The following is a 25,942-nucleotide window of genomic DNA, read 5'->3' on the forward strand; positions in this document are numbered from 1 at the left end:
CACGGCTGGTGTTGGGTCCTGGCCTGGCCGCACTGCTGGGGCCTGAGGCAGGCGGCCGCCTGCGTGGGCCTGGCTTCCTCGGCTGGGGGAAGGGCTGATGAGACCTGACCCTCAGGGCTGGGACAGCAGTAGCTGATGGGCACCGGGGCCCAGAGTGCATGTGTCTACTCCACTGGGGACGAGCAGTGGGGGCGGGCAGTCCCGGGCCGGGGTCTGGGGACTGTGTGGCCAACCTGTCACAGAGACACAGGCTCCCCAAGGTGGCTCCATGCAAGTGGAAGGGGGTAGAAGCCGGGGACCCAGGAGCTGTACCAACGTGCGATTTCCTCATGGCCTAGGGTGGGCGAGGAAGGGCGCTCTCTCTTCGATGACATGGTCTTTCCTGCCCCCGGCCAGTGCCCTCTGGGGTCCATCCCTTCATGACAGAGAATCGGGGTGGGGCGCTGGAGTCCCACGGCTGGTGTTGGGTCCTGGCCTGGCCGCACTGCTGGGGCCTGAGGCAGGCGGCCGCCTGCGTGGGCCTGGCTTCCTCGGCTGGGGGAAGGGCTGATGAGACCTGACCCTCAGGGCTGGGACAGCAGTAGCTGATGGGCACCGGGGCCCAGAGTGCATGTGTCTACTCCACTGGGGACGAGCAGTGGGGGCGGGCAGTCCCGGGCCGGGGTCTGGGGACTGGCAGTTCCAGGCACTGCACGGGCCACATGCCTGTGAGCCGCTCAGGGGCTCAGGGGCAGCTCGCAGCTTGCAGGGTGTTATTTCCTGAGGGACATGAAGGCTGGGAAGGCGGAGCCACGTCTGGCCACCTTTGCATTCTTCACAGCCAGCAGGTGTCAAACGAGGGGTCACTGGAAATGACAAAGGAGTGCTGAAACTCTGCTTCGACAACAGAGGTTTCGGGGGCGGCCCCAGTGTCCCTGGGGGGTGGGACCGTGGTGCCACCGGGGGTCTCCGGGCTCCTAGCTCAGCTGCGACTCCAGGAAAAGCCCCACGTCTGCGGCCTCAGCCCCCACGGCACTGCCGTTGTCTGTGAGAGGGAGGTTCTGAGTGTGACAGGGGCCGACCTCGCCAGGAGCCACCTTGCTGGCCATGATCCCGGGAGTGGCAGCAGCTTCTCTCGGGGCCCCAGCGAGGGCCCAGGGAGAGGGGGGTTGTTCAGTTTTATGTGCGAGTTTGGCTTGGTTGTGATGTCCATTTGTTTGGTCAAACACCAGATCTGATGCTGCCGTGAAGGTATATTTTAGATGTGGTTAGCATTTAACAGTTAAATCGGTAGATTTTCAGGAAAGCAGATTACGCTCCATGACATGGGTGGGCCTCACCCAATCAGTTGAAGGCCTTAGGAGCGAAGACTGAGATTCCTCAGAGACGAGGGACTCAGGCTCAGGGCTGCAGCACTAGCTCTCGCCCACGGGGCCAGACCGCCACCCGCCTTAGCTTTGGGACTTGCCAGCCCCACAACCATGGGAGCCAGCTGCTTAGCATAAATCCCTCCTCTCTATTTTGAACTTATCGGTTCTGTTTCTCTAGAGAATCTTGACTAATGAAGCAGGGACCCCTGGGTCAGGGGAGGCCTTTTAATTTCTCGTGGCGCCCCTCAGGGACACCTCACCTGCAGTGCTAACATTGCAGTGGAAGCCACGAAATATGTGGCCACCAGGCTGGGTGTCCCCCAGGCCACTGCCCACCCCCACGCCGGTCACCACCATTCCTGGTCACCAGCCGTCTTCCCTGCAGCCTTCACATTCGGGACGATTTCTCCTCAGACCAGTTCTGGAACTTCCTAGAATGTTCTAGAGCCCCAGCTCTCCGAGACAGCTTCCCAGTCTCTGTGTGGCCGGCACGTCAGACGTGAACCTCATGGGGATTATGAGCCATTTGGAAGCACGCTGTACAATATAAAATTTATTATAGAACTTCAGCAAATATACATATCAGGCGCCCATTCCCACGGGAGCTGCATCGCGGGGAGCAGTTTGAGCAGCCCTGGTGCTGACGGAGGCCCCCCTCTCTGAACGGGGCTGACAAAAACAAGTAGCATTTCAGGAAAAATGTAATCAATCCCCAGAATACATAAAAATGAAACACGGAGTTCTATGGCTATCGCGTTGGCTCATCTGTCCGAGGAGGACCACCCGCGCCCCTTCCGAGGGCGGCGGGCTTAGGCATAGCTGGGATTCTCTAATTCTGGTGTAACCTGTTAATTCTGTCATTTAAAAAGAAAAGCATTAAGAAATGGGCTTAAGTGGAAATATACACTTGTAAATAACTGAGAAAGATAAAAATGTAAAATACAAAATTCTCTCCTCCAGCACGTGAGTCTGAAAGGGCAGAAGAAGCACCTTAGCAGGAATTTAATTTTCCTGTTTCTGAGGGTAAAGTCCCAAATCCAGACCAAGTCCAACCTCTCCCGGGCAGGCGGGCACCCCCTAGAGAGGACACCGGCTCCGGTCTTGGCGCCGAGTCCCTTCGAAGACATATTCGGTTGCTGGGGCAGGAAGAGGGGGCCCTGGAGACACGGCTGGGCTCTGTGCCCGGCACCTGCATCTCCCGGTCAGAGGCTGATTATCCCTGACCTCGGCCAGGGGCCCCTGAGGTAGGAGGGAGGCCGGCACACTCAGCGGCGGACGTTCCTACTTACTCCTAAATTTGTGGCCTTTTCTTCCCATTGCAAAGCACCAGACGTTCAGCGTTTCACACGTTCGGTCCACCTGCCTGACTCGATTTAGCTGAATACGAATGCTGGTGTGTGCAGAGTGAGCTGCCACCTGCGTCCAGGCTCCAACCCTGCACGAGAGTGCGTGCTCGTGTGTGCACAGGCACGCACACACACGCACACGCACACGCACATGCACACAGCCGTGTCAAAGAGCCTAACGGCTCTTCTTCCGGCTTCCATCCTCCTTGGATGCATTCGGACGTAGGCGGGACAGCTCGTGGGTGCTGGAACCAGCCGTTTTCTCAGTCTGCGGAGGCCGCCTGACTGGCTCACGGGCTGGGTCTGGAGCAAGCCCCGCAGCATTGCTGGCTGGAGAGCTGGAGGCTGCACATCGGGAGCTGGGGCGCCAGGGAGCACCAGGCCAGGCGGTCTTTGCAGAGGGCGTCTGAAAATGAGCCAACGCCACGTTAGTCAACGTCCCCACGCCCTGTCCCGTGCCGCTAGCTAATAACTCTGCGGGCAGCGTGAGGTGGCTTTATCGTTGCCTTGACGCTGGCGAGGGACGGTCTCTCTCCAGATAAAATGGGGCCATGAGGAACCAGCTGGTTTATAAGGCCCTCCTAGAAGTCCCCTGTGAAGCCGACACCTTTTTGGGCTGATCCAACCCACTCGGCTGCTCATCCACTGCAGACAGTGGGCCGGCTGTGGACAGAACCGCCATCATCCAAGTCTCCGACTGAGCCAATGCGCCCACTCTGCCCAGCTCTGTCTTCTCCCTGAGATGCGCCGACAGACAGGCCCCGGGTCTCTGCTAATACTTGAGGCATTTGAGGGTCTGTGCACAGGGATGGCATGTAGACAGCACCCAGTGAATGAGGGGGGCTTCATTTAACTTAGGGGGGATGCTGCCTTCTCTGAGTAAAGTGAATCGCATTGAAATACAAAAGACATGACATTTTCTTAATTATTCGAATTTAAAACTTGAAGCTATTAGCATTATTTCCCCACCGTCGGAGCCATTCCTGGGGAGGCACGAGGGGGGTCGTTTCACGGGAGAACCGGAGGAGGGAGTGGAACCTGAGGAAAGAGGCAGCAGATTCGAGACCCAAACTCTACGGCCCTCTAACCAGAGGGCACCCCACTTCCTTAGGCCCTGCAAGGAACCCCTCGAGAACCCCACGGCCCCACCCCACAGGCCAAGGTCGAGGGGCTCTGGCACTCACCTCTCTTCTCCGTGATGGGGCAGTAGTGAGTGTTGCAGGCCAGGGAGGCTGCGGGCTTCTGGTGCAGGAAGCAGCCCCAGGCCGGCCGGCCCCCCGCCAGGCACTGCACAGACCTGGTCTGCACGCCGCCCCCACAGCTGGCCGTGCACTGCAGGAAACACGTGTGTGACAGTCACCCGGGAGTGCTGACTTCTCGTCCCCCCGCCACTCCCAAGTGTCCCCTCCATCCAGACTCCTCAAAATGATCTCTCTCTACGACTGCAGGTGGCTAGCCAGATTCTGGATTAATCCCAGGTATGGACAGAGGAAAGAAGTGCCCCAAAGTCTAGAATGTTCTTGAGTCACCTATGGCTTGATGAACACATGGGAACTGGAGCGCATTTGGGGGCACAGGGCTGTTCCCTGGACCTCGTCCCTGCTGTGAGTCTGGCACAAGGAAAACAGTGCCTTCCTGGACGGCACCCCTTCTGCTCCTCTGTGTCCACCGAGGCAGGACAGCACTGAGCCCCTGAGGCTCCGGATGCCTGCGGGTGGCGACGCCAGTCCTGGGTTCATGTCCTCACGGCATTCTCGTCTGGCAGGTGTCATTCTCTGACCTGAGGGCCTGTGTGCTCAGGCACGCCAGCACAGCAGAGCCAGACAAGGCAGTGTCACAGCTAGAGCACCCTCTGCCAGCGGCCAGACGCACGCACCACAGAATTTCAGGGCGGGTCCGCCCGAAATCAACCGCAGGCAAGAAGTCGGGGGAAGGGCGATCAGAGAGACATAGGAACCCCAAACTGCAATGAACCTGTCCAAAAAGATAGCTGCTCCAAGTCTAGACTGAATTATGCAATTTGTGCTCACACGAGGCTATGAGGTAAAAAAAAAAGTCAGGAATGAAGGCAATTAAGGAACACCTGCAGGAAGATGGGGCTGGTGACATTTTGGGTGTCTCAGTGCATGGTGGGTAAGCTCAGTGGCTGCTTTAAAATGCAAGGAGGACGCTGTCCAGTGTCAGGGCCATGCAGGCCTCGGGCGGCCTGCCAGAACCCCCTTCCGCACGGCAAGGCAGCTGCCCGGGTCTGGTTTCCCACAGCCCGGCTCAGCCAGCTGCTTTCCAGGGGTTTACTCGGGGGACCTGCTGCAGTCACAGCCCTGCAAAGTGGCCCTTTAAATCCCCTGGGGGCAGGGACTGTCAAAAAGCACGTCAGGGGAGCCCGTTTAAAGCGGAGCCAGAGCTGCCATCCCGGAGGAGCCGCCTTGCACATCTTATGCCTTGAATCTTCGGGATGTTAAAACAGGGCAAAATTCAGCTGGACTGGGACGAAGGCAGCGCCGTGTCCCAAATCACAGTTTGCAAAGACAACAGGAAAACTGACGTGTCTACCAGACTAATGACGACGGGGCTGAAAATCAAAACGTCACTTAGAACTATCGTCACCGTTATGTTATTTGCAACAGCAGAGATGCCTTTCTTCGATGGGTGTCACCGTTCCTCGTCCCCTTCTCACGAACACCCCGGTCTTCGTCTCCTCGTGGGAGCACTCTTTAGGCTCCTGTCTGATTCGGTGTGTCCCGAATAGCTATTCTTTGATCTCAAATAAATGCTCGTTGCCTCCCACTGTGAAAGGCCTTTATTTCTAGGTCAGCAAGACCCTGACGAAGGTGGTGAGGCATCTTCGCCTGCTCCAGATCCCCCTCAGCAGCCTCCACCTCTGGGCTCCGTGCGTTTCAGCCCCCTCCTGGCTCACGCCGCAGGCCAGCAGTTCACAGGTTCTCCTGGTCACGTCCGCGTCCGCGGGTGTTGGCGAGGCCTCCGCCTCATGAACTGAGTTCCTTCTAATCAGCAGCTGGGGCGGAATCCCATTCTCGATGAGGATATAATGCTTCGATCAGAAATCAGGAGATCTGGCCACCCTTTGTCATCACGCGAACGGCGCCCAAATAGTGACTGTGTGGTCTGATTCTTTTTGTCACTGATTCGCCGGTTCATGAATAGGAGCCACTTGCCCCCCTTCGGCAGGCCCTGTTCCAGGCACTGAACACGGAGTGGTAGACACAAGCACCCAGTGTCCTTCTCAGGGACTTAACAGAGTGTCCCGCCAGGGTGTCTGCCCCACCCCCCGACTGCCCCGATTGCCTGGATCTGCACAGTCCCCAGGTGCTTCTCCTGCACACCGAGTGTGAGGGGCACGGGTCTAGAGTTTTAGAATTCCTCGTGAGAAGCATACTTTTTCTGGTGAAAAAAAAAAAAAAAGCCTCCACATTTTGCAAAATTTGCATATCTTCATGGAAACCGGAAGGACTAAGATGTTCGGCTGCAAATTTTGAAGCTACTTGGCGGTGGCAGAGCCAGTGCCACACCAGGAGATGGAAGGACAAGAGGAAACCGGAAACGGTTTATTCGCTTTTCTTCCCAGGAAGGGGAAAAACACGCACACACGCAAGTTGTTCATCAATATCGCAAATACAACGGCTTAAAACTTGGCACCGGTGGTGAGAATTCCCACTTCGGATCGTCCACTGGATCTGTGATTTCCAAGCAGACTGACTCTAAGAAGCACCAGGACTCTTGATAACCACGTGGGCTCCTGGGGTGGAGACTGGAGGTCTGGGAGGGTTTGGGGAGGCTGGGAGGCCAGCAGGTGTGGGGGCGAGTCATGTGACCCGACGGGGTTGGGGGAACTATACTCAGTAAGAAGAGAGAGAGAACCTGGGTCTGTGAGTTGAAGCTTGTGGCTTCTTCCTCGGCTTCGTGGGGATTAACTGAGTCCCTTAGTCCAGAGGTTCCCAACCTTTTTGGCACCAGGGACCGGTGCTCCTATGAAAATCTAGCGCCTGACGATCTGAGGTGGAGCTGAGGCGGTGATGCTGGCGCTGGGGAGCAGCTGCAAATACAGATGAAGCTTTACTTGCCCAGGGGTTGGGGACCTCTGTCTTGGGTAACTCCTCCTCCTGACAGCAGGACAGAGGAGGCCAGTGTGCTGTGCAGCGATGGTGACCCGTGCTCGTACCTGCTCATCCGTTTACGGCAGTGACAAGTTCTGCGACCATCTGTCCAGACCCCTTTTCTGTTAGCTTCACCTTCAAATCAGTGGATCTCAAACTCGAGCATGACTTCAAACCACCTACAGAACTTGTTACAAGAGAATTCTGGAACCCGCCCCCAAGTCTCGAGCTTCGGCAGGTCTGGGCTGGAACCTGGGAACCTCTGTTTCTAACCCAGACGCTGCTGCGCTGTGGGCGGGGCCACCGCGCCAGGCGGCTGGAATCGCGCTGTGGGCGGGGCCACCGCGCCAGGTGGCTGGAATCGCGCTGTGGGCGGGGCCACCGCGCCAGGCAGCTGGAATCGCGCTGTGGGCGGGGCCACCACGCCAGGCGGCTGGAATCGCACCTGCAGAAGCCTCTTTCTTTCCTTTTTCTTTTCAGAACTGACATCAGCCACATCTAAATCTGAAAAAAGGTGCCGCCCAGAGCCAATGTGTGGCGAACTGCAGACATGTAAACAAGCCATTCAGTGAAGAGACGGCAACCTTTCCCCTGGGTGGCCTTGGAGGCCACTGTCATCTGTCAGACAGCCCAGCAGGTGTCCCTACTTAAGCCACTCCCAAGCCCACTAGCCTGTGACCCACCTGTCCCTAAGCCCAAAGGACTCATGTGATTTAAATCGGTCCTACCAAGCGACAGATCACTAAACGTAATGAGAAGCAAAGCCATTTAAATCAATAGAAACCTTGCAGATCAAATAATAGAAACCAGCGTCAGTCAATGGTTACAGGGATAAAGCGTCTGGGGGCAAAGTTCAGCCGGGCGCCAGCCATTCATTACAGCCTGACAATTTCCCACAGTCTCAGGGCACGGCGCCCTGGGTGCAAGTGCTGATGGGGACACAGCACTGAGTCATTGTCCCCCGAAAGGGAAGTCTCAGCACACTTTAGATGGATCAATCCGGCTAAAACTCCAGGCAGCACTCGAGGAAAAGATTTAGCAGACAGATAGACCGAGGGAGTTGGAAGGGAGAAAGCTACTGGAGACGCGTTTTAGGTTTTATGTTTTCGTTTAGCTACTGATGCCCCTTGTTTTCCTCTTGGTGAATCTACCTGGAGTCTCTGAGTCGAGCAGAGTGGGGTGACCACAGGCCTGGTGGCCGGAGGGTGGGGAACTGGTCTCAGGAGCCTCTGGTTCCCCACTGACAGAAAACGATCTCAGAAAACGGCCTCTGCCTCTGACCCACACTTCTCAGCGGACAGAAGAAGCAAAACGCGGCTGCCCTGCCCGAGGGGCAACCTGACTCCACACCTGTGGCGGAAAGACCACACTCGGAGGAGGAGTAAAGCGAAGAGTTTGTAACTGCGGATGCTTTTTGTCAATTTGAAATAGGAAATGCTTGAAAAGGACATAGTTCAAACGTCCCCTGCTCCAGTAACTCAAACAGTTTCTAACTCGAGTGCATTTTGGGGAGGATTTCTAAGTGAAAGAGCCAGGTCAGGAACCTCGTGCTGCTGAGCCATGCCGAGGGTGGCATGCCAGGTCTGGGAAGGTGTCCTGCGTCCTCTCAGGGACCGAGGGATGGTGCCTTCCACAGAACGCGGACCCTGGGGCAGGGCAGCAGAGGAGTGGTGGCAGCCAGGCTGGCTGACAGACATGTAAGCCCGGGCTCACACAGACGCGGCCGGGGCGCCAGCAGAATGAGCTGCGGCATCATTCGGGGGGCATTTTAACACTTTAGTCTAGAAAAACTTTGGCTAATGCTGAAAAAGAGTCGGTGATGGATTACACAGGTTCTGGTAAATATCCGTTTGTCTCCTTTCGGCTTGAGGGTAATAACCACGTGTGAGTTTCGCTCCGTCCTGTTTGTTCGCTTCAGTTGGATACTCAGGGTCGGGTTTGCAGAGAAGACTGTCCCTTCGTAGTGTGGATGGCCCCCTGGGGGAGGGCGAGGCAGATCCGGGCGACCCCGGTCTGTGGGCGATCGGCAGAGCCCAGAGGGGAAGGTCCAGAGCCCGTCACCTCGGCCACCCCGGCATCAGAGGACTGTGACGCACAGAGCCTGAGGCCTCCCCTCCAAGCCCCACGCGTCTGCGGGAGAGGTCCTGGTGGCAGCAGGCACATGGCGCTGTCGGATTCAGCACCTTCTGCCCCCTGCCTGTGGTCCTTGCAGCCCAGGCCCGGGCTATGGGGAACACGCAGTTAAATGAGACGCAGCCCTTGCCGGCGGTGGAGGTGAGCTCACACGGGGAGGACGAAGCAACGATGGGGTGAGGACACAGATAACCACCCGCACGAATTCCCTGGACTGTGGTCACATGTGAGCACACGCGGGGGGCTCACACGAAAAGAAACAATTCCTGTGGCTTAGGGGGCCGGAAGTCCGAACTCGGGGTGTTGATGGAGCGGGTCCTCATGGCAGTTCCGAGAGCGTCTGTCCGTCCCCAGGGTCTGGGGCTGCCAGCACGCCCAGGTGTTCTATGGCTCGTGCGGCATCACCCCATACCACGTGCCCCTAGCGTGAGTCTGTCTTCACACGGCCTCATAAGGACACCAGTCGCTGGGTTTAGGGTCCCCCCTCCCCAATCCAGGATGGCCTTAGCTCCTTACATCTGCAAAGGCCTTTTTCATGAATAAGGCCACCTTTGAGGTTCTGGGTGGATGTGAGTTTGGGGGACACTGTTCAGTGCATGAGCATGGTGGGGTGCCCTCCTTGAGAGGAGCCGTCTGCAGCTGGGGGGTTTGCATCCGGGGGGACTAAGATGGGCCGGGGAGCACAGGCAGGTCCTCCAGGTGGAGACAGGCTCACGCTGGGAGAATGAGGACACGTGAGGGGAGACAGGTGGCAGGGGACCTGGTCGGTCAGGGGCCGATGGCCCAGTCAGGCCAAGCACGTGCGGTCACACCGGGCCGCTCAGCTCAACCTCCTGGTCACTTCCTGTCCTGGACCCTGGCCAGCACACTCAACAAGCTCCCACCTGTCTCTCATGGGCAGTGATTTCCAGTCCTGGACACTGATGTCCTGTACAGGACAGGAAGTATAGACAAGTGCCACCTTGCCTATGGAGTGGCCTGCCCAGGTGGCGGGTCAATAGCAGGCATTCTCAGTCCTCAACAAAAATTTACACAAATCAAACTGTTGTTGGTTTCTATGGGGCCAGGGACACGGCCATCTGTGGGGCCAGGGACACAGAGCCGTCTGTGGGGCCGGGGACACAGCTGTCTGCCCAGGAAGTAAACCCCCGACAGCTCTCACTGAGCTTGTCTGGCCGCGTCCCCTCTGCCTTCTCGGGAGCTCTCCGCCGTCACCTGATGAGGAACACAGACTCGGGACATCCTTGGTGACCAGACACACACATTCCAGCCTGCCACACACCAGCCACGCGAGATGGTGTTTGTTTTGACTTCAGCCACGGGTGAGCAGGGAGGAAGTGTGTGGCTGGAGAGTGACAGTTGACTTTGGATTTTAAAGATGAAGCCACTACGTGTGGGTCTCTCGACAGAGCACGTGATGTCAATGGATGATGGAAAGAGGACCCTGAGCAAGTGTGTGCTTCGTCCACGCCAGGAGAGGCAAGGTCGCCGCGTAAGAACGAGAAGCGGCATTTGTATTTCCTTTAAAATTTGCACATTCGACAAATGTTCCCTAAACACCTAGTATGGGCTAGGTGCCCTGGTGGACACTGGGGAGATATGCACTATGCATGTGTGCATGCATGCATACACACATGTATGTACACACACCATGCACATGCACCATGCATGCATGCACCATGCATGTACCACACACGCATTATACATGCACTACGCATGTACCATGCACCTATGTGCTATGCTTGTGTGCATGCATGCACCTTGCATGCATGCACATATATGTGCTATGTGTGTACTGTGTATGTGTGCATGTGCCGTGCACACAGACATATATGTGCATGTGTGTGCTGCGTACAGGCATGTGTGTGCTATGCATGCATGCATGCATGCACTGTGCATGCACACATGTGTACTATGTGTGCATCATGCACTTGCTATGTATATACTATGTATGTGCGTGTGCAAGCCATGCATTTATGTGTGCATGCATGTGCTATGCATGCATGCATATGTATGTGCTATGTGAGTATGCACTATGTATGTATGTATATGCATGTGTGTATGTGTATGTATGCATGTATGTGGACACACATGCAAATACATGGAACACACATGTAAAATACTTTGCATAAACCTGCCGCAAAGCTCTCATGGATTTCTAAGTGAAAGAGCCAGGTCAGGAACCTCGTGCTGCTGAGCCACATGTAAAATACTTTGCATAAACCTGCCGCAAAGCAACTTCTGGGTGCACAGTGGTCAGGATGGTGACCTTGTGACCCCATGTGCCTCGAGCAGCTCATGTTCCCGTGGGCAGCCTTGCCCTGTGATGGTCACTGGGCTGGCGAAGCTACAGCACAGTTCCAGGGCGAGAGGGGTCTCCATTCCCGGGTCTGCTTTCTGTCCATGCTGCCTTTTAGCCCAGGACCCCTGGTCTTCCCCCTTGGCGAAGTCAGGGTACAGGGTACACTCCTTGGAGGGGCACCCCAATTCTCCGTGGGATGGGCTGCTTGTGCTGAGAGCTCACCCCATCCAGGCCAGCGCAAGGTCCCAGGGAAAGTTTGGCACGGAGGGTGAGGTGCGTGGGCAAGTGGGTGAACGGCTGGACGGGCCACGCAGTCACCGCCTACAGGGGACAACTGTGGGGGCAGGGGAGGCCATGCCACACGTGGCTGACTCCTTTGTCCTTACATTTTCCTGCTCTTAACTGGGTGACGATTCAGAACTCGGCAGACGTGCCTGAGAGATTCAGTCACATCTGGAGAGCGACCGTGTTGGAAAGCCACACACACCCCCAGGAACACGGGCATCTGCGCCCGCTCTGGAGAGAAGGTTCAGGGACCACGCGGTGGGCTCCGACGCCCTTGTGGGGACCCTCCACTGAGCCAGCAGCCAAGGTCCGGAGCAGGACCCTCACCCGCCCACCCTTCTGCACCGAGAGCCCCCCTACCTGAGACCAGGGCGAGGCGAACCAGCGGGCCCGTGGGGGGCCTGCAGCGGCAAACGGGGGCCGCCCGGGGCAGGGGGACAGGGTGCACGAGCGCTCCAGCTCCAGGTCGGGCGGCGGCAAGTGCCAGCACTTCTTCGAGGCCACCTCCCGGGACTTCCCCGACGCGTACTTTTCAGCACATCTGAAGAACCTTCTCTGTGCTCCGCTTTCGCACGTGACAGAGCACTGGAAACGAAAGGCCACGAAAGGCACGCATGAGGACGGTGTCTTCCGAGGCGGCCGCCTCTTAAAGAATCGCCGCGTCGCACGAGCTCCCGATCACGTCAGCCGGAGCCTTAGCCGGGCGCGAACATCCACTGAGATGTGCGGGCATCACAGAACCTTGCATCAAACAGGAGGACGCTGAGGGCATCGTGGCCCGGCGCTGAGCGTAATAACACGCAGGACGCGCGCTGGGGCCCTGAGCTCCACGGATCAGCAGCACCCACTGCGGCGTGCGGACGACTGGCAGAGGGAACCCAGGCCTCGCAGATCCTCCCAGAAAGCCCAGTGCTCCCCATGAAGAGAGCGAGCACCCACGGGGAGCCGGTCTCCAAACGCCCCCTTCCCACAGCTCCCACGCCGTGGGGTGCTGCTGTCACCCTGCGCTGTTAGCTTCCCGAGGTCCTTCTGGGGTTTGCTCGTCCCCGTGGAGGCGTCTCCCAGGCGGAGCTGTCACTGCTGCTGGACACCCTGGCACGTGCAAAGGGGTCCTTGGTGGGCCAGGGGCCCGGGCGGAGGCCACAGCTGCAGGGCATGTGGGGAGGACACAGGGGACAAGGCACACAGTGTGCAGAGGGCCGGGCTGCAAGGACGGGCAGAGGGTCCCAGCGCCCGGCACTGCTGGTGCATTTGGGGGTGACGCTGAGCCTGTTGGGTGATTTCGCCTATTCTGCTGTCTGCAGGCTGTGTCAGCGGAGACCCCAGCCGGTCGCACTTGCCCAGGTTCTGGCTGGCACGCCCATGCTTAGGTGTGACTTCCCGGTGTGTCTTGTGAGTGTCGTGATGCCAAGACAGAGACAGAGCTAGGAGGCTCGGAGGCATGGCCCAGGAGAGAGGCCAGGTCTGTGCATCTGTGTGCGCGTGCGCACGTGTGTGCCTGTGTGTGCGTGTGCCTGTGTGTGCATCTCTGTGCATGTGCATGTGTGTGCCTGTGTGTGCGTGTGTGCCTGTGTGTGCGTGTGCATGTGTGTGCCTGTGCATCCGTGTGCATGTGTGTGCCTGTGTGTGCCTGTGCGTCCATGTGCATGTGTGTGCCTGTGCGTCCATGTGCATGTGTGTACTTGTGTGTGCTTGTGTGTGCGTGTGCACATGTGTGTGTGTCTGTGTGAGAGAGAGATTCAGGGCGAGGATTTCCCACCCATGATCACGCAGCCCGCGTCTCTTCCCTCCTTGGGCGGGGCCTCCGGGTCCCGTCTAAGGTCAGCGTGACCCGTGCTCCGAGGACCGTCATGCCTGCGTCCCAGGCAACAGGGCCTCGAGCTCTCCCTTCGCCGGGGTGGGCTTGCTTCAGTGAGCGATGTGTTTTCACGTTTCAGGGGAGGGATGAAACGGCGTCTCTGCAGAGTTAAGTGCCCTGCTTGGCACAGCCCCCCGCCCCCTCATGATGGATGCTGCCCCCTGAACGAGGCACCGGTCCAGGCGCGGGCTGGGCGCGGCCGTGTCTGCCCCCAGGAGGAGCGTGGGGTCAGGAGCTGGGCCTCTCTTCCCATACGGCTGGGAGACCCAGACAGGACACTCCAGGACTCCGCAGCCAGTCTCTAAACGCCCCCTTCCCACAGCTCCCACACTGTGGGGTGCTGCTGTCACCCTGCGCTGTTAGCTTCCCGAGGTCCTTCTGGGGTTTCTGACACCTCCACCTCTGCGGTGACACACACCAGAGCCAGGAGCTTCTGACAGCCCCTCAGGCGGCCCTACTCATGCCCCGCAGTGAATGAGGGTGACCTCGTGGGTGCCGGTGGGGGTGCTGCTCAGGGACATGGTCTGGAGGCTGAGACCTGAGTCTCAGAGTGGGGTGGGGTGGAGTGGGGTGCCTCGAGGCCGGCCGACGCCCCGGGGTGGCCCGGATGGGGGCCGGCAGAGACTCAGGGAGAAGCGGAGGAGGAGCCGGCGTGGGAGGCAGCGAGGGGAGGGCGGGTCGGGACGGGGCGCACGTACCTGCGACCAGGCCGACACCAGCCACTGCAGCTTCCTGTGCTGGCGGCAGCGCTTACGCAGACAGGCCTCGTGAGTCCTGGGCTTGGGCTCCGCGTTGCAGAGGGCGTCGGGCAGCGGCTGTGCCCTGGCCGTGGGACTGGTGCCTCTGCAGGCCACGGACCTCTTCCTCCAGCCCCTCCCGCAGGTTCGCGAGCACTGCCCAGGGAGAGAGTGACGGTCAGCGCCCAGCAGAGAATGGATGGACCTCGCTGGGGGGTTGGGGGGTCCCAGGGCCCAGGTCGTGCCAGACCCCATGAGAACCCAGCTCTGTGCTCCACAGGGCCGAGTTGCCGCCCCGTACCAACCCTGCCGGAGTTACCTGTGCCCAGGGCCCCACACTCCAAGCGGGCGGGCAGCTCTGGGGCTGGCAGGCCTGGCGGCTGGAGGGGACAGGCTGCGGGCACAGGGTGGCCGAGACCCGCTCTGATCTGTAGTGGGCCCGCCGCGTGCACTGGACCTCTCGGCTTTGCGTGCCGCCCCCGCACGTCCGGCTGCAGCTGCTCCAGGTCCCCACGGACCAGCTGGGAGGGGACAAAGAGGCTGCGGTGAGAGGTGGCGCCATCTCTCCGGGGTGCGGGACTGTCTGTCAAGGCAGCTCTGCATCACCTCCTGAGGACGGTCCACGTAGTTACTTCTCCCCCATCCCCAGGGCTGTCCCGGCCCCGCCGTCCTTCTTCAGATTGCTGGATGTCACCCTTCCCCGTCCCCACTTGGAAATGACTCTCTCCAGCACAGTTTGTCTGTTCTCCCTAACATTTTTTTTTTTTAGCGGAAAACTTCAAACATATATAAAAATAAAAGCCCTCCTTGTCTCATCCACCTGACTGCGACAACTGTCAACGTGCGTCCCCAAGCCCCGCAGAATTCTGAAGCAAATGCCAGACCTGTAAATATTGCAACACGCATCTATAAAAGACTGGGATTCTTCAGCTTTTAAACCAAACCGCAAGGCCATTACGACGTCCGAAAACCGATCAGAGTCCCGTACTGTGGCTGGGCATCCACCGCTCCAGCTGCAACCGTGCCACAGAGACCATAATCTGATCTGCTTGCTTGAGTCAGGATCTGAACGAACCCCACACTCTGCCGCTGGCTGAGGTCCTTCCTCTCTTTTAATCGGCAGGTTCACCCTTAAGCTCATTTATTTTTCTATTCATTTTATTCGTGACAGAAACCGGGTTGACCGGCTTAGCTCCCGCTGCTTTTTTCCTATTTTTTTTTGGTGCTGATTAGAGGATTTTCCAGCTCACATCTAGGTGGTGTCCGTCGCCTGTTCCCCAACCCTCACACGTCCTGTGATTCGGCAGTTGGATCTAGAGGGTCGACCGGATTCAGGGTCGATGTTCTTTTGTATGACTTCGAAAGCGGTAACTCCAGCAGAAGGTTCATAAAGTCTGCTCATGTGAGAGGCCGTTCGGTCTGAAAGTGGCCTTTTTCTTCCCTGGTTATAAAATCCTTCCTTGTCGACGCGCATGCTGTCGGGGACGGAGGTGAGACGGACTTGGGTCCAGGCTCGGCCCAGTGGCACTGCTCTCCGATGTGCCGGCAGCTGGCGGGAGGCACATGCTCGGCGTGTCTCAGAAATGAGGACGCTCTTGGCCGGAGGGCCTTGCGCTGCCTTCGGGAGCAGCCGTTTGAACTGTGGATGGCGATGGCCCGATGACTTTCACTCATGTTCGTCCTTCCAATCAGGGTGTTTAAGCAAAAACCGAAAACCGTGGAAAACTCTGGGGCCCGAGAGGCTCCACCTCGGTGTTTGTGGAGAAGCCTGAAGGGCCAGGGGAAGCCGTGACGTTCTCTCTGCAGATGGCGGGCACGACCCTCTGCGGGAGGAGCGCGGGGCGCCAGCGAGGCGTCCCCGGCACGTCGGTGTGCGTCACGATGGGGATCGGGGGAGCGGCTCGCGAGGCTCTGCCCGCTATGTCTGTGACGCGGGCCCGGGGCTTGGGGGGAAGGGGCAACATTCCATGTTGGAGTCACAGCGTTGCTGAGGACGAGTTAACATGACAGGGTTTTCCCCTGCATCCTGAGGGAGACTGGCGGGTTTCTGAAGATGCCTGGGCTCTCCTTGGGCTTTGGGGCCCTCCACAAGGAACCCCGACAGCCACACTCGGGTGAGGAGCCGAAGTGGCAGCGATGCTCGGCCGAGAGCTCGTGAGGTGCCTCTCAGAGACGCGTGTGCCGCCAGGAGAGGCTGCGTGAGGACTGAGCGTGAGAACCTGAGCTACACAGAGGAGTCACCAGAGGTGGCGCTGTGACGGGTCTCTCGCGTCTACACTGGGTCCTCTCTCTCTCCGTCTGCCTCCGTTTAAATGCATATGTTTCTAACATGATTGAGGGCAGACAGTATATGCAACTCTTAAATTCAGCTTTTTGACAATTCAGTATCTAAAGCCAGCATTGTTCTCACACTGCAAAGCCTTTGCAAACACAATTTTAGTCTCCAACATTTCACGGTATGGGCCGGGGTGTGTGCCTCTCTACACCAGGCGCTGGAGGCAAAAGGCGTGGTCCTGTGCCCCAGGACAGCGTGGTCCTCCGAGGCTGGCCCAGCTGCCCACGTGCTGCCCCACCAGGCTCCCGAGCAAAATGACCAGTACTTTCCCTCAAGTTCCCAGATGGGTCCGATTTTCAGAGCCTATTTTTGGACTCTTGTGAAAGTTCTCAGGATAAATCAGAGGTGGAAGGAGAGGAAATCGATGATGCTTCCTGGATGGGTGACAGAGGTGACGTCACCCCAGCTCTCTGGGCGGCCCCGCCATACCCCTTGGCGCCTTGGGGCTGAGTTGTGCCATGATATTTTTACTTACTTTTATTTGCAGAAGACTTAAACTATTTTATGCCAAGGTTTCTCCTGAACCGACTTTATTACGTTTCTAAGAAAATTATTTTTAAGAACGTAGTACACAGTTTTATTCACATGAAAAGACAAACTATGTCAGGTTTGTAGGAATTCTTCCATATCGGAGGTGGGAAGGCTTCCATTTTTCTGTGTAGACAAAATGACTGCTTTTTATTTCATACGAAACCGTGTACATGATGCATCTTTGTTACGAACCATCGGTTTTCGGCCTCATGGTTGCGATGCCTCAGCCTTTGGAGACTCCTGTTGTCTTTATGTTTTCTCTAATTTCTTGTGTTTACTCACTCGGCCCTGCAGCCTTGTAAGATATACTTGGTGTGCCCACACCGCGGCCACAAAGGCACCTGGGCCACGCTCAGCCTGTCACACCCGCTGGGTAAGTCCTGTCTCCCCTATCTAAGCTGTTCCAGTGGGGCCGAGCACGGGAAACCCCCTCGAACGACGATCCTTCAAAAAGCGTCTGGAAACGCCAAGCATCTGTTTGGTTTCGCAGGCAGAGCTCCGGAGAAATGCCGTGATTTCCGCTGGCGGAAATGACAAGCCAGGCAAGCTGCCGTGAGCCGAAGCGAGGCGCGTTCCGGGTGCTGTCTGGGGGTGCCAGGCCCCTCTGCCGTCTGCACGACACATCCCTCTCGGGGTGATGCTGGGGACTGGCTCCATTTTTCCCCGCAGAACCGAGTCCATTACTGACCACTGGCTGGCAAGGACGAGGGACCACGCTTCGGAACGCAGGGCCCTGGCCGGGGCTGCAGGCCTCTGCCGTCAGCCCTGGGGAGCTGCAACCTGACAGCTGCTTCGCTTGCTCGGCCTTCAAAGCGAAGCCGCTTTGCAGACTCGTGAAACCGAAGGGGAAGTTCGTGAGCCAAACATGGGCTGGACTGGGCTGCTGTTTCCCGCAGCACTTTCCTGACTCAGGAGCCAAACTGCGGGACAGCAAAGGTTTCCACGAAGGAAGCCCCGAGAAGCCAAAGGCATGCAAATTCATACCTTTGGGGCCAACGCGCGATTTTCACCAGATTTTCTCGTCTCGCTGTCTTGTCCTCAGATGCTATCTTGAGAAGAATCAATAAGATCTACAGAGCTTTCATTTATGTGGGAAAGACGGGAAGAGTGGAATTATGAAGGACACAGGGACCACACAAACGGACGTCACTGTTCCAAACAGCCCTGACAATTTCCCATTCCAGCAAACGTCCTGCTCAGAAGGGTTTTTTTCTCTGCGGACCACTGCGAGTGCTCGCATCCCACTAGCTCAAATGAAAAACCTCAGCTCATAAAGGTGAACAGGAGAGAAAATCATTCGATTCGAATGATGATGGAGGGAATCATTCGATTCGAATGATGATGGAGATTTTGTAGCCATCTAGTAAATGATTGTGAGAGTCTTCCTAGTGAGGCTGCCCCTTGATGTGGCTGCCATGAAAACTGGAAAGAGAGGTGAGCGCTGGAGCTGGAGGACTTGAGAAACGGCGGATTTCGCCTGCGCGTCTTACGTCTGGGCAGCGGAACCTCACGAAGCAAGGACAGTCCCAGAGGTGGAGGGAGATGCAAACGGGAGTGTGTGTGTGTGTGTGTGTGTGTGTCTGTGTGTGTGTGTGTGGCAGGAGCGCCCAGCCCAGGGCTGATCTTGGTATTTCCCCTGCTGCACGGGAAAGAATGGACGCCTTTTCATCATCCTTCCAGCATGGGAGAGCAACTCCCTCCTGGTCCTCGTCCACGTTCAACACCCACGCACGGAGCTGACCGCTTACACTGCAAGCACCTTTGCTACGGGGAATGGAATACTGGGTGGTACCTGCACGCGGTAGACCAGTTAGCAATCCAGGCTGGACTCCAGGCAATGGACACTGAGTACTGACTGAATAGGATGCAGCTCCCTCCACTCGACCAGGCTGAACATCCCAAATCCTCGTGCCCGAGGGTAGTTCAGAGGGGCTGTGGGGAGCCTGGTCCATGTGCTTGAGACCCAGCCGGTGCTAAGACACTATTTCCCAAACCACAGGTGGCGGCTGGGGTTCTCCCCCGCCCCTCCGCTGCCAGATCTAGGGTGGAGGTCAGGCACATAAACGCTTGCGAAGCACACCCTTCCCCAGCCACGCGGTCAGGCTGACCAGTCAGGCTGGGAACACGACGAAGACATGCGACGTCCACTCTGTTCTGCAGGACGCTCTGGGCCACTGACCCCTGTAGCTGGGCACTGTCTTCCCTCCCTCCCTAGAATTAAAATTGTGCTGATGCCACTTTCTAATTACTATGAGAACTGGGATGTGCCAGTAAAACTCGGGGGTGGGGAGCCTGGTGAACAGATTCTCCTCGAGCGGGGCAGACACCTGCATGCGGTCGCTGGCCCTCCCCGTTTCCTCGGTGGACCACGGCCCGGCTCTGGGCAGCCCTCCTGCTTTCTAAGACTGTACCCTGAAATAGCTGCTGACCCCAGACCCGGGAACCGGGCTGCTGGAAGCGCAAGGACCTGCGAGCTTAAGCCCCTTCCCAGAGAAAGACCACCCAGGACCACAGCGGCTGGGGAGCAGGGATGGACCAGAACAGCGTCCTTGTATCCTGCCCTGTTCCCTGGAAATGTCCCCCTGGAAATGAAGAGCTCTGGGAAGCAGGAGTCACTGTGCCCAATACGGACACTCTCCTAAGCCCCCCAAATCACCCCGCTTGGGAGCTGGGGAGACAGTCGCACCCAAGGACGGCCCTGTGGTGCGGTCTTTGTAAACTTGCACTGTGGCTGGACGCAGAAGGTTGCGACAGTGCAGATTCCTAACTGGGGACACCATTTAGGTTACGAAGATCCCTCTTATACCACCTGCCACCCAGCAGACAGGCGGTGTTCCACCAGGCAGGGCCAACGTGACTTCCCACGTGAGACTGCAGTTTTCTGGCCTAGGGCAGTGACACAGTGGGACGCTCCCTGGGTCAGTTCCGGCCTGGGGCCCCTGACATCCTTCTGCTCTTCTCTGGACCCCAGACTTACCGCCCCTTCCCCCCCGCCATGGGGCCGGCCCCCACCTTGCGGGAGTTCCCCTCTTTACTCCTCTGAACTGATCTGTCACACGCATCGGGCCTTTCCACGCTCTCGGTGAAACGACCCCACCGCCCACCCCACGCCGAGCGCTGGGTGAGGGCCGGCCTCGCCCGTGGTCGTCAGCGTCCTTCGGCTGCTGTCCGGTGACACGCGGGGGCACACGGGACCAGCTGACCCTGCGTCCTAATGTGCTTCTGCCAGCTGCATCTGTTCGTGGAATTAGGTAATGTAATTAAATTTGGTGTAGCCTGATGAAATACAAGCATGAAAAATGAGAAGCCGGTTTCCATGGAAACGAAGTCGGATCTTCGGGATGACTCAGGAGAGGCCAGTCATTAAGTGGGAGTCAGCTTAGGCGTGGCTCCAACCGAAGCAAAATATGGAGAAAAAAATTAAAAAATAAAAATAATTTTGCACTTGGATGAATGAGACCAGTTTCACCCTTCTTGAAAGAGACTCAAACTACACATCATAAGTCCTGGCCATATTTATGCAAATAATCAACTTAGATCTTTATTAGACAGATCCTTACTCAAAAAAAGCTTTGATCATAACTAAAAGAATTAGTAAATGGATGCATATTTATGTATTTTAAGTGAAAATAAAGATTCAAGGTATATGTGTATTTTTAAATGATTTTTTTTTTTCTGCCTACTCTACTTTTTTCAACAGTGGATTAAATAAGAGCTTGTCTTCTACCTGGTGAGTGCTCCAAACCCTCCCTGTCAACATCCTCCGCTCACAGAGCTCTCTGTCAACAGTCCCCACTTCCCTGCTGCCCCACGTGCTCATGGTAGGGGGTGGAGCCCTCTTGGCTTCCTTCCCCCAGACCCTCCTACATTTCACCAAATCACAGATTCTACTTCCTGATTCTCCAACAAAGCTGCATCCTCCTGTGCATCTGGCAGAATCCAGGTCTGTGATAATTCATTTTATGTGTTAAGTTGGCCAGGCCATAGTACTCAGATATTTGCTCAGACATTATTCTAGATGATTCTGTGAAGGCATTTCTATTTAGAAGTGGTTGACATTGAACTCAGTAGACTTTGAGTAAAGCAGATTGCCCTCCATAACGTGGGTGGGCCTCGGCCGATCAGTTGCAGGTCTTACTAGAACAAGGCTGAATTTCCCCAGAAGAGGAGAGAATTCTAGCCATTGGCCTTCAGACTTGAACTATAGAACCAGATCCTCATTATTCCCCCTCCCCTCTACTCCTCGGCCTTCACCTGGGAAGGTGAGGCCGTTCCGGATAGTCCACGTGGCTCCATAAACCCAGCCCCTCGGTCTATCCACCCAACATACAAACAAAGAGAGAAAGCCATGTTTGCTTATTGCATTCATCTTATCTTATATGTATTTTTTGAAAATCAGTGAAAAGTTGATAAAGACATGACTAGTAAATACAAATTTTTAAAAAGCAAAAATAAAATAAAATAAAATCAGAGAGATACCCATTTATTTTGCTGTTTACCTCTAAGTGATTCTCTGATGTGGGTAAAAATAAATGTGAAAAAGGCATTGTGACGTTGAAAGCATGCGATTTTAGAATATTTACTCAGGAGAATTACTGAGAAATTTTAGAACTGGGTCCAAAAAAGGGGTGAGGGGAGGAGGAAGGAACGCGGAAAACAATGCCCCCGAGGAAAGGCGACCGAATGCACTTACGTATGTCTAGAGAAGCAACGTGGCAGCTCTTGCAATTACCCTAAACGACACAGGAGGTGCTGGAAAGGCCCGGACGGTGTTCCCATCCCGCCCGAGAAAACGACAGACGCCGAGGGTCACCGGCGGAGGAGCGCGGCCGCCCGGGGGCCGCACCGCGCAGGTGTGGACGGCAGAGGAATGGTCCGTCTCACGAGGAAGGGCAATCGGGCGCTTGTGGCCCCGAGGGACGTGGCCGAAGCTCCAGTCGTGGGAACCAGGGGAGTGCAGGGCGTCTTGGGCCGCTTGGGGGCAGCACCCGGTGAACGAGAGTCCCCAGAGGAGGAGGGGGCCCGCCTGCCTTCGGGAGTGTGACACAGCACGTGCGCTTAGCCATGCCACCGGTGACTGGGAGGTCACACCTGCAGGCGGAACCTAGCGCACGAACACGAGTGTGCACGTTCCAGGGACTCGGCGGTTCCAAATCTAACTGACGTTTTTATTCAGGGAAATGCACTTAACCCGAAGACATGCCATTTTCCTAATTGATTACCCAAATCGCAGAAAAGTACATCCATGAAAAAGCGCGTCATGACCATCGCCCTGGAAGATGCTGCCACGTGGACGGCAGGCAGCCCGCGGGCCCCAGCCCGGGGCGGGTTTTCTGAACCACCTGGAATCCGCTGCCACGAAACGTTAGCGCTGTTACTTTGCCCCCCGAAGGTGGTAGGATAATAGGGGTGACGCCTTCTATTAAGATGCTCATTAAGCCCAGGAGTTGGCAAAGCTACCAAAAGGCCAGACGGAAAATTTCAGGCGGGCGGGCCACGTGACCCCTCGGCCTCGTGGTGGCAGAGAAAGCCACCAGAGAGGACTGCGAGTGAGCGAGTGTGCCCGAGTGTGCCCGAGTGTGCCCGAGTGCCCATCAGAGCTCGGGGTGGGCTGCGTCGGCCCGGGGCCACGGTCAGCTCCGCTGAGGGGCGATAGGATTAAATGTCGTGCAGAGACCAGGGACAACGGTACACGTGTCTGGCGGGCAGGACAGCGTTCAGGGAGGCACGTGGGACTCTCATACGGATTTCAAGTGCAGCCAGAGCAGATCACTGGGAGAAATAGCACAAATGACCCCACTGTGGGACACAGACGTTAACGCCAAAATGACAGCAACGAAAACAAGCTCTACATGTTAAATCCTGACATTCTAAAGAAATAGTTCCAAACCTTAAAGAGGCAGAAGGGGGCCTACGTGGATGGCCTCAAATCCCGGGACAAACCTCAGGGCAGAGCGTGGACTCAATTAAATAACAGCCTGGCCCCAGCGCTGAGCTTCTGAGAGCTACTCGCCCATTTATTTAATTCCCCTCACGAACCGATGAGGTGGTGCTATTCTTTGTCCCACGTAGTGGAGGATGAGAGAAGCACTCACGAGTCACGGGAGCCGTGTGGGCCGGGGTCGGGCCCGGCGAGTCCAGCTCCTGCCTGGCTTGGACCCTTTGCACGCGCACCCAGTGCCTGCCCCATCGACCAACCCGTTCACACACACGAACGCATCTAACAGCGCCAGGGGCGGGGCTGTTGGAATTCATTTTACAGCTGAGGAAACTGAGGCACGGAGCTGGTGAGAGCCTTTGCTGTAGGTGGCACCCAGGCTCCTGACGGTCCGTCACACAGCTGGGAAGTGGCGGGGGCCGGGAGAGGTCACTCTGCTGTGTGCCACTCAGGGACACGAGACCCTGAAGCACCGGCTATTCAGCTGGGAGAGAGCTAATGAGAGCTAGTGACCCGCTACACCCAGCTCCAAAATGTCCCAGGACACATGTATACATTGAGGAGGTTTCGTGGGCATTACCCGTCTTAACTAGATAGCCGTAAAGTTAGTTACGCGTGTCTGTTTGACACCCACGTGTATAGAATTTACCGCTGTAGGTAGCACTTGCTTATTGGTACTTCGTGGCTAGTGATCCGCACGGAGAGAGTTTTGAAAAGTCCTTAAGGATTCAGTGTCTTAGCTGGGGCTGTGCTCCTCCCAAGAGGTTTTCCCGCGGTCATCGGGGCTGCGGACTCTCCAGGACGTCGGAAGTATCTGCTCGTGCCGCTCAAGAGAGCTGATTAGTGGTGCTCTTGGGAAGGCCCGTGTGTCTAACACGAATTTAAACATTTCACAACTGCAGTTCATTTTTCTTTCTTTTAAAATGAATGGCCTTCCCACGGGAGATGGTTTAGCAAGCATCTCTCAAGGGGCAGCGTGTGATGTAAGAGGTGGAGACTCGCTGACCACCGTATTCCAGTTCGCTTTCTTTAGAGCTTCACTTTTGGGGAAAGAATGTCAGTTTCCTGTCCTGTTAGGGAAGTTGAACTCCCCACCACGCTTCCTTTTATGAGAATTTTAAAATGATGGCATCGCTCCTCCTACAGATTCAGACTTTTCTGGCATTTTGCTTTGTGGTTTCTTGGATGTTCGTTCCTAGGATAAATACTTTAAAATGATTTTCTCCAGACTCATGAGTCAGTTTTCTGAGAATGCTTTCCAGGTGGCCTCATCCAGCATATTGGACAGTTTGAGAGTTGACCGCGGCCCACTTGCATGGCCAAGGTCTGGGCTGAGTGACATTGGTCAATTATGGCCATCGACAGAAGATTTCTGTACCAGAGTTGCTAGGAATCACCATAAATTCGGTGGGTTTTAAGAGAGACACCAAAGAAGCAGATCGAATCCATATTTTACTCAGATGAAATCTGAAAGGAAACTGACCCTGTGGATGAAAGCCATGTGAATACCGTGCCCAGAGCTTCAGGCACTTTCTTCGCCTTCAGGTAATAAGGAGGGACAGTGAGAACATCAAGGTCACGCGGTCACACCAGCCGAGTCCACGAGCGAGGCACACTGCTTTCTGAGCAGTTAGCACGCGGAAACGAAACAAAACTGGTTATCTCGTTACCGTGCCTTTTCCTCCCTAAACTTATGAAAGCGGTGACGACAACGGAACCATCGGAAATGTGAGGCGTCAACCTCCGAGAGGCGTCTGGGCAAAGACACGCTTACTACGCTTTCCACAAAGTGACGCAGGAATCGCTCTTTCACAGTGGGTTCCAAGAATCTCTAAATCTTGTCTTTTAAGCTGCCAAATGGCCTCCAAATCGAGGTCCAGGTGTTAGCCACCGCGTGCCGCAGACAATTATTCTGGCCAGTAGAGGCCCCTCGGCCGGGGGACTGCCAAAAGCGTACAGTTAATGTTCTACGTTCGGTCATCTTCCCTCCGAAGGAGGGGACATTCCATTCTCTGCAGGAAGGACTTAGTTCTCACTTTGGCACTTTGAGGAGATTAATCAGATCCAGGAAATGGACAATAGAGTATGTAGGACAATATTTATGTAACCTCCTGGCCCCCATCCCTACGACATTACTTTTTTCAGTCGCCTTCATTCTTGTCAAGACATCCCGATTAGTCATTTCTTATTTTCTTACTGTCTTAGGTACCCATTGGTCGAAATTTTTCCCTATCTGATGAGTCTCGTATATCAGTAGATATTGAAAGGTTTTGTCACTTTTTAAAGTATTTGATTAAATAATATTGCCGGTTATTTAATTAGCTAACTAAATAATTATTTCGTTAAATACTGTTGTATTCTTTAGAATTGGCTCCCCAATGCAAAGCTTCAGATATTACATCACACAACTTTTCAGGTGAGTCACGTCGTAAATGTCATATTTATCTACTGCTTTTAACGGCAAGGTGAGGGGTTCGAAGGGGAAGGTCCTGTACTGGTTTCTCATGAATGACATTTGCTGCAGTATAATTGGCATAATCCATTAACCTAAGTTGCAAAAGAGCCGAACGGTCCGATGGTGCCTCACATTATGTGTGTGGGCATAAGAAAGTACTCTCAGTGGTTCGACATACGCTCAATATTCTTACAACGAATTCGACAGAGAAAAGCCCCGTAGTTCAGGATCTCCTTCTCTAGCGCGATCGTTTTAAATGACTCAGATTGGAGCCGCAGCCAATCAGTGCAATATTTGTGGTCATTTTTGTTAAATGCGATATGCAGAACACAAAAGCGGCGTCTGGGGGGTCTCGACAGTGCTGCGAAGCCTTTCTCTAACCACCCCTGTGACGTAGGTCCGCACGTGCGCGGGCAGCCCGGGGAGCATTGCACCGGCCCCTGGTGACACGGGCAAGGGCTCGGTGGGAGTGCAGCTCTTCGAATGAAATAAAAAGGGTGCCCTGGAGAAGAAGGACAGGTGCAGGAGTCTGAAATGGTGAGACCCGCCGAGGCCCGA

The 25,942-nt window shown here is 56.0% G+C and overlaps 1 protein-coding gene across 1 annotated transcript in view; it reads right to left on the reverse strand.

Moving 5' to 3' along the window:
- Nucleotides 1-956: 956 nt before the first annotated feature.
- ADAMTS16 (ADAM metallopeptidase with thrombospondin type 1 motif 16) overlaps nt 957-25,942 on the reverse strand; it is a 106,662-nt gene continuing 81,676 nt past the window's right edge. The window contains exons 20-24 of the mRNA XM_025050503.1: nt 14,445-14,646; nt 14,087-14,281; nt 11,891-12,115; nt 3,880-4,027; nt 957-1,024 (exon numbers count right to left, since the gene is read on the reverse strand). Of these exons, the coding sequence (XP_024906271.1) occupies nt 957-1,024; nt 3,880-4,027; nt 11,891-12,115; nt 14,087-14,281; nt 14,445-14,646 (838 nt within the window). The remainder of the gene's footprint in view (nt 1,025-3,879; nt 4,028-11,890; nt 12,116-14,086; nt 14,282-14,444; nt 14,647-25,942) is intronic.

Source organism: Pteropus alecto, unplaced genomic scaffold (genome assembly GCF_000325575.1).
Source record: "Pteropus alecto unplaced genomic scaffold, ASM32557v1 scaffold137, whole genome shotgun sequence".
Lineage (NCBI taxonomy): Eukaryota > Metazoa > Chordata > Mammalia > Chiroptera > Pteropodidae > Pteropus > Pteropus alecto.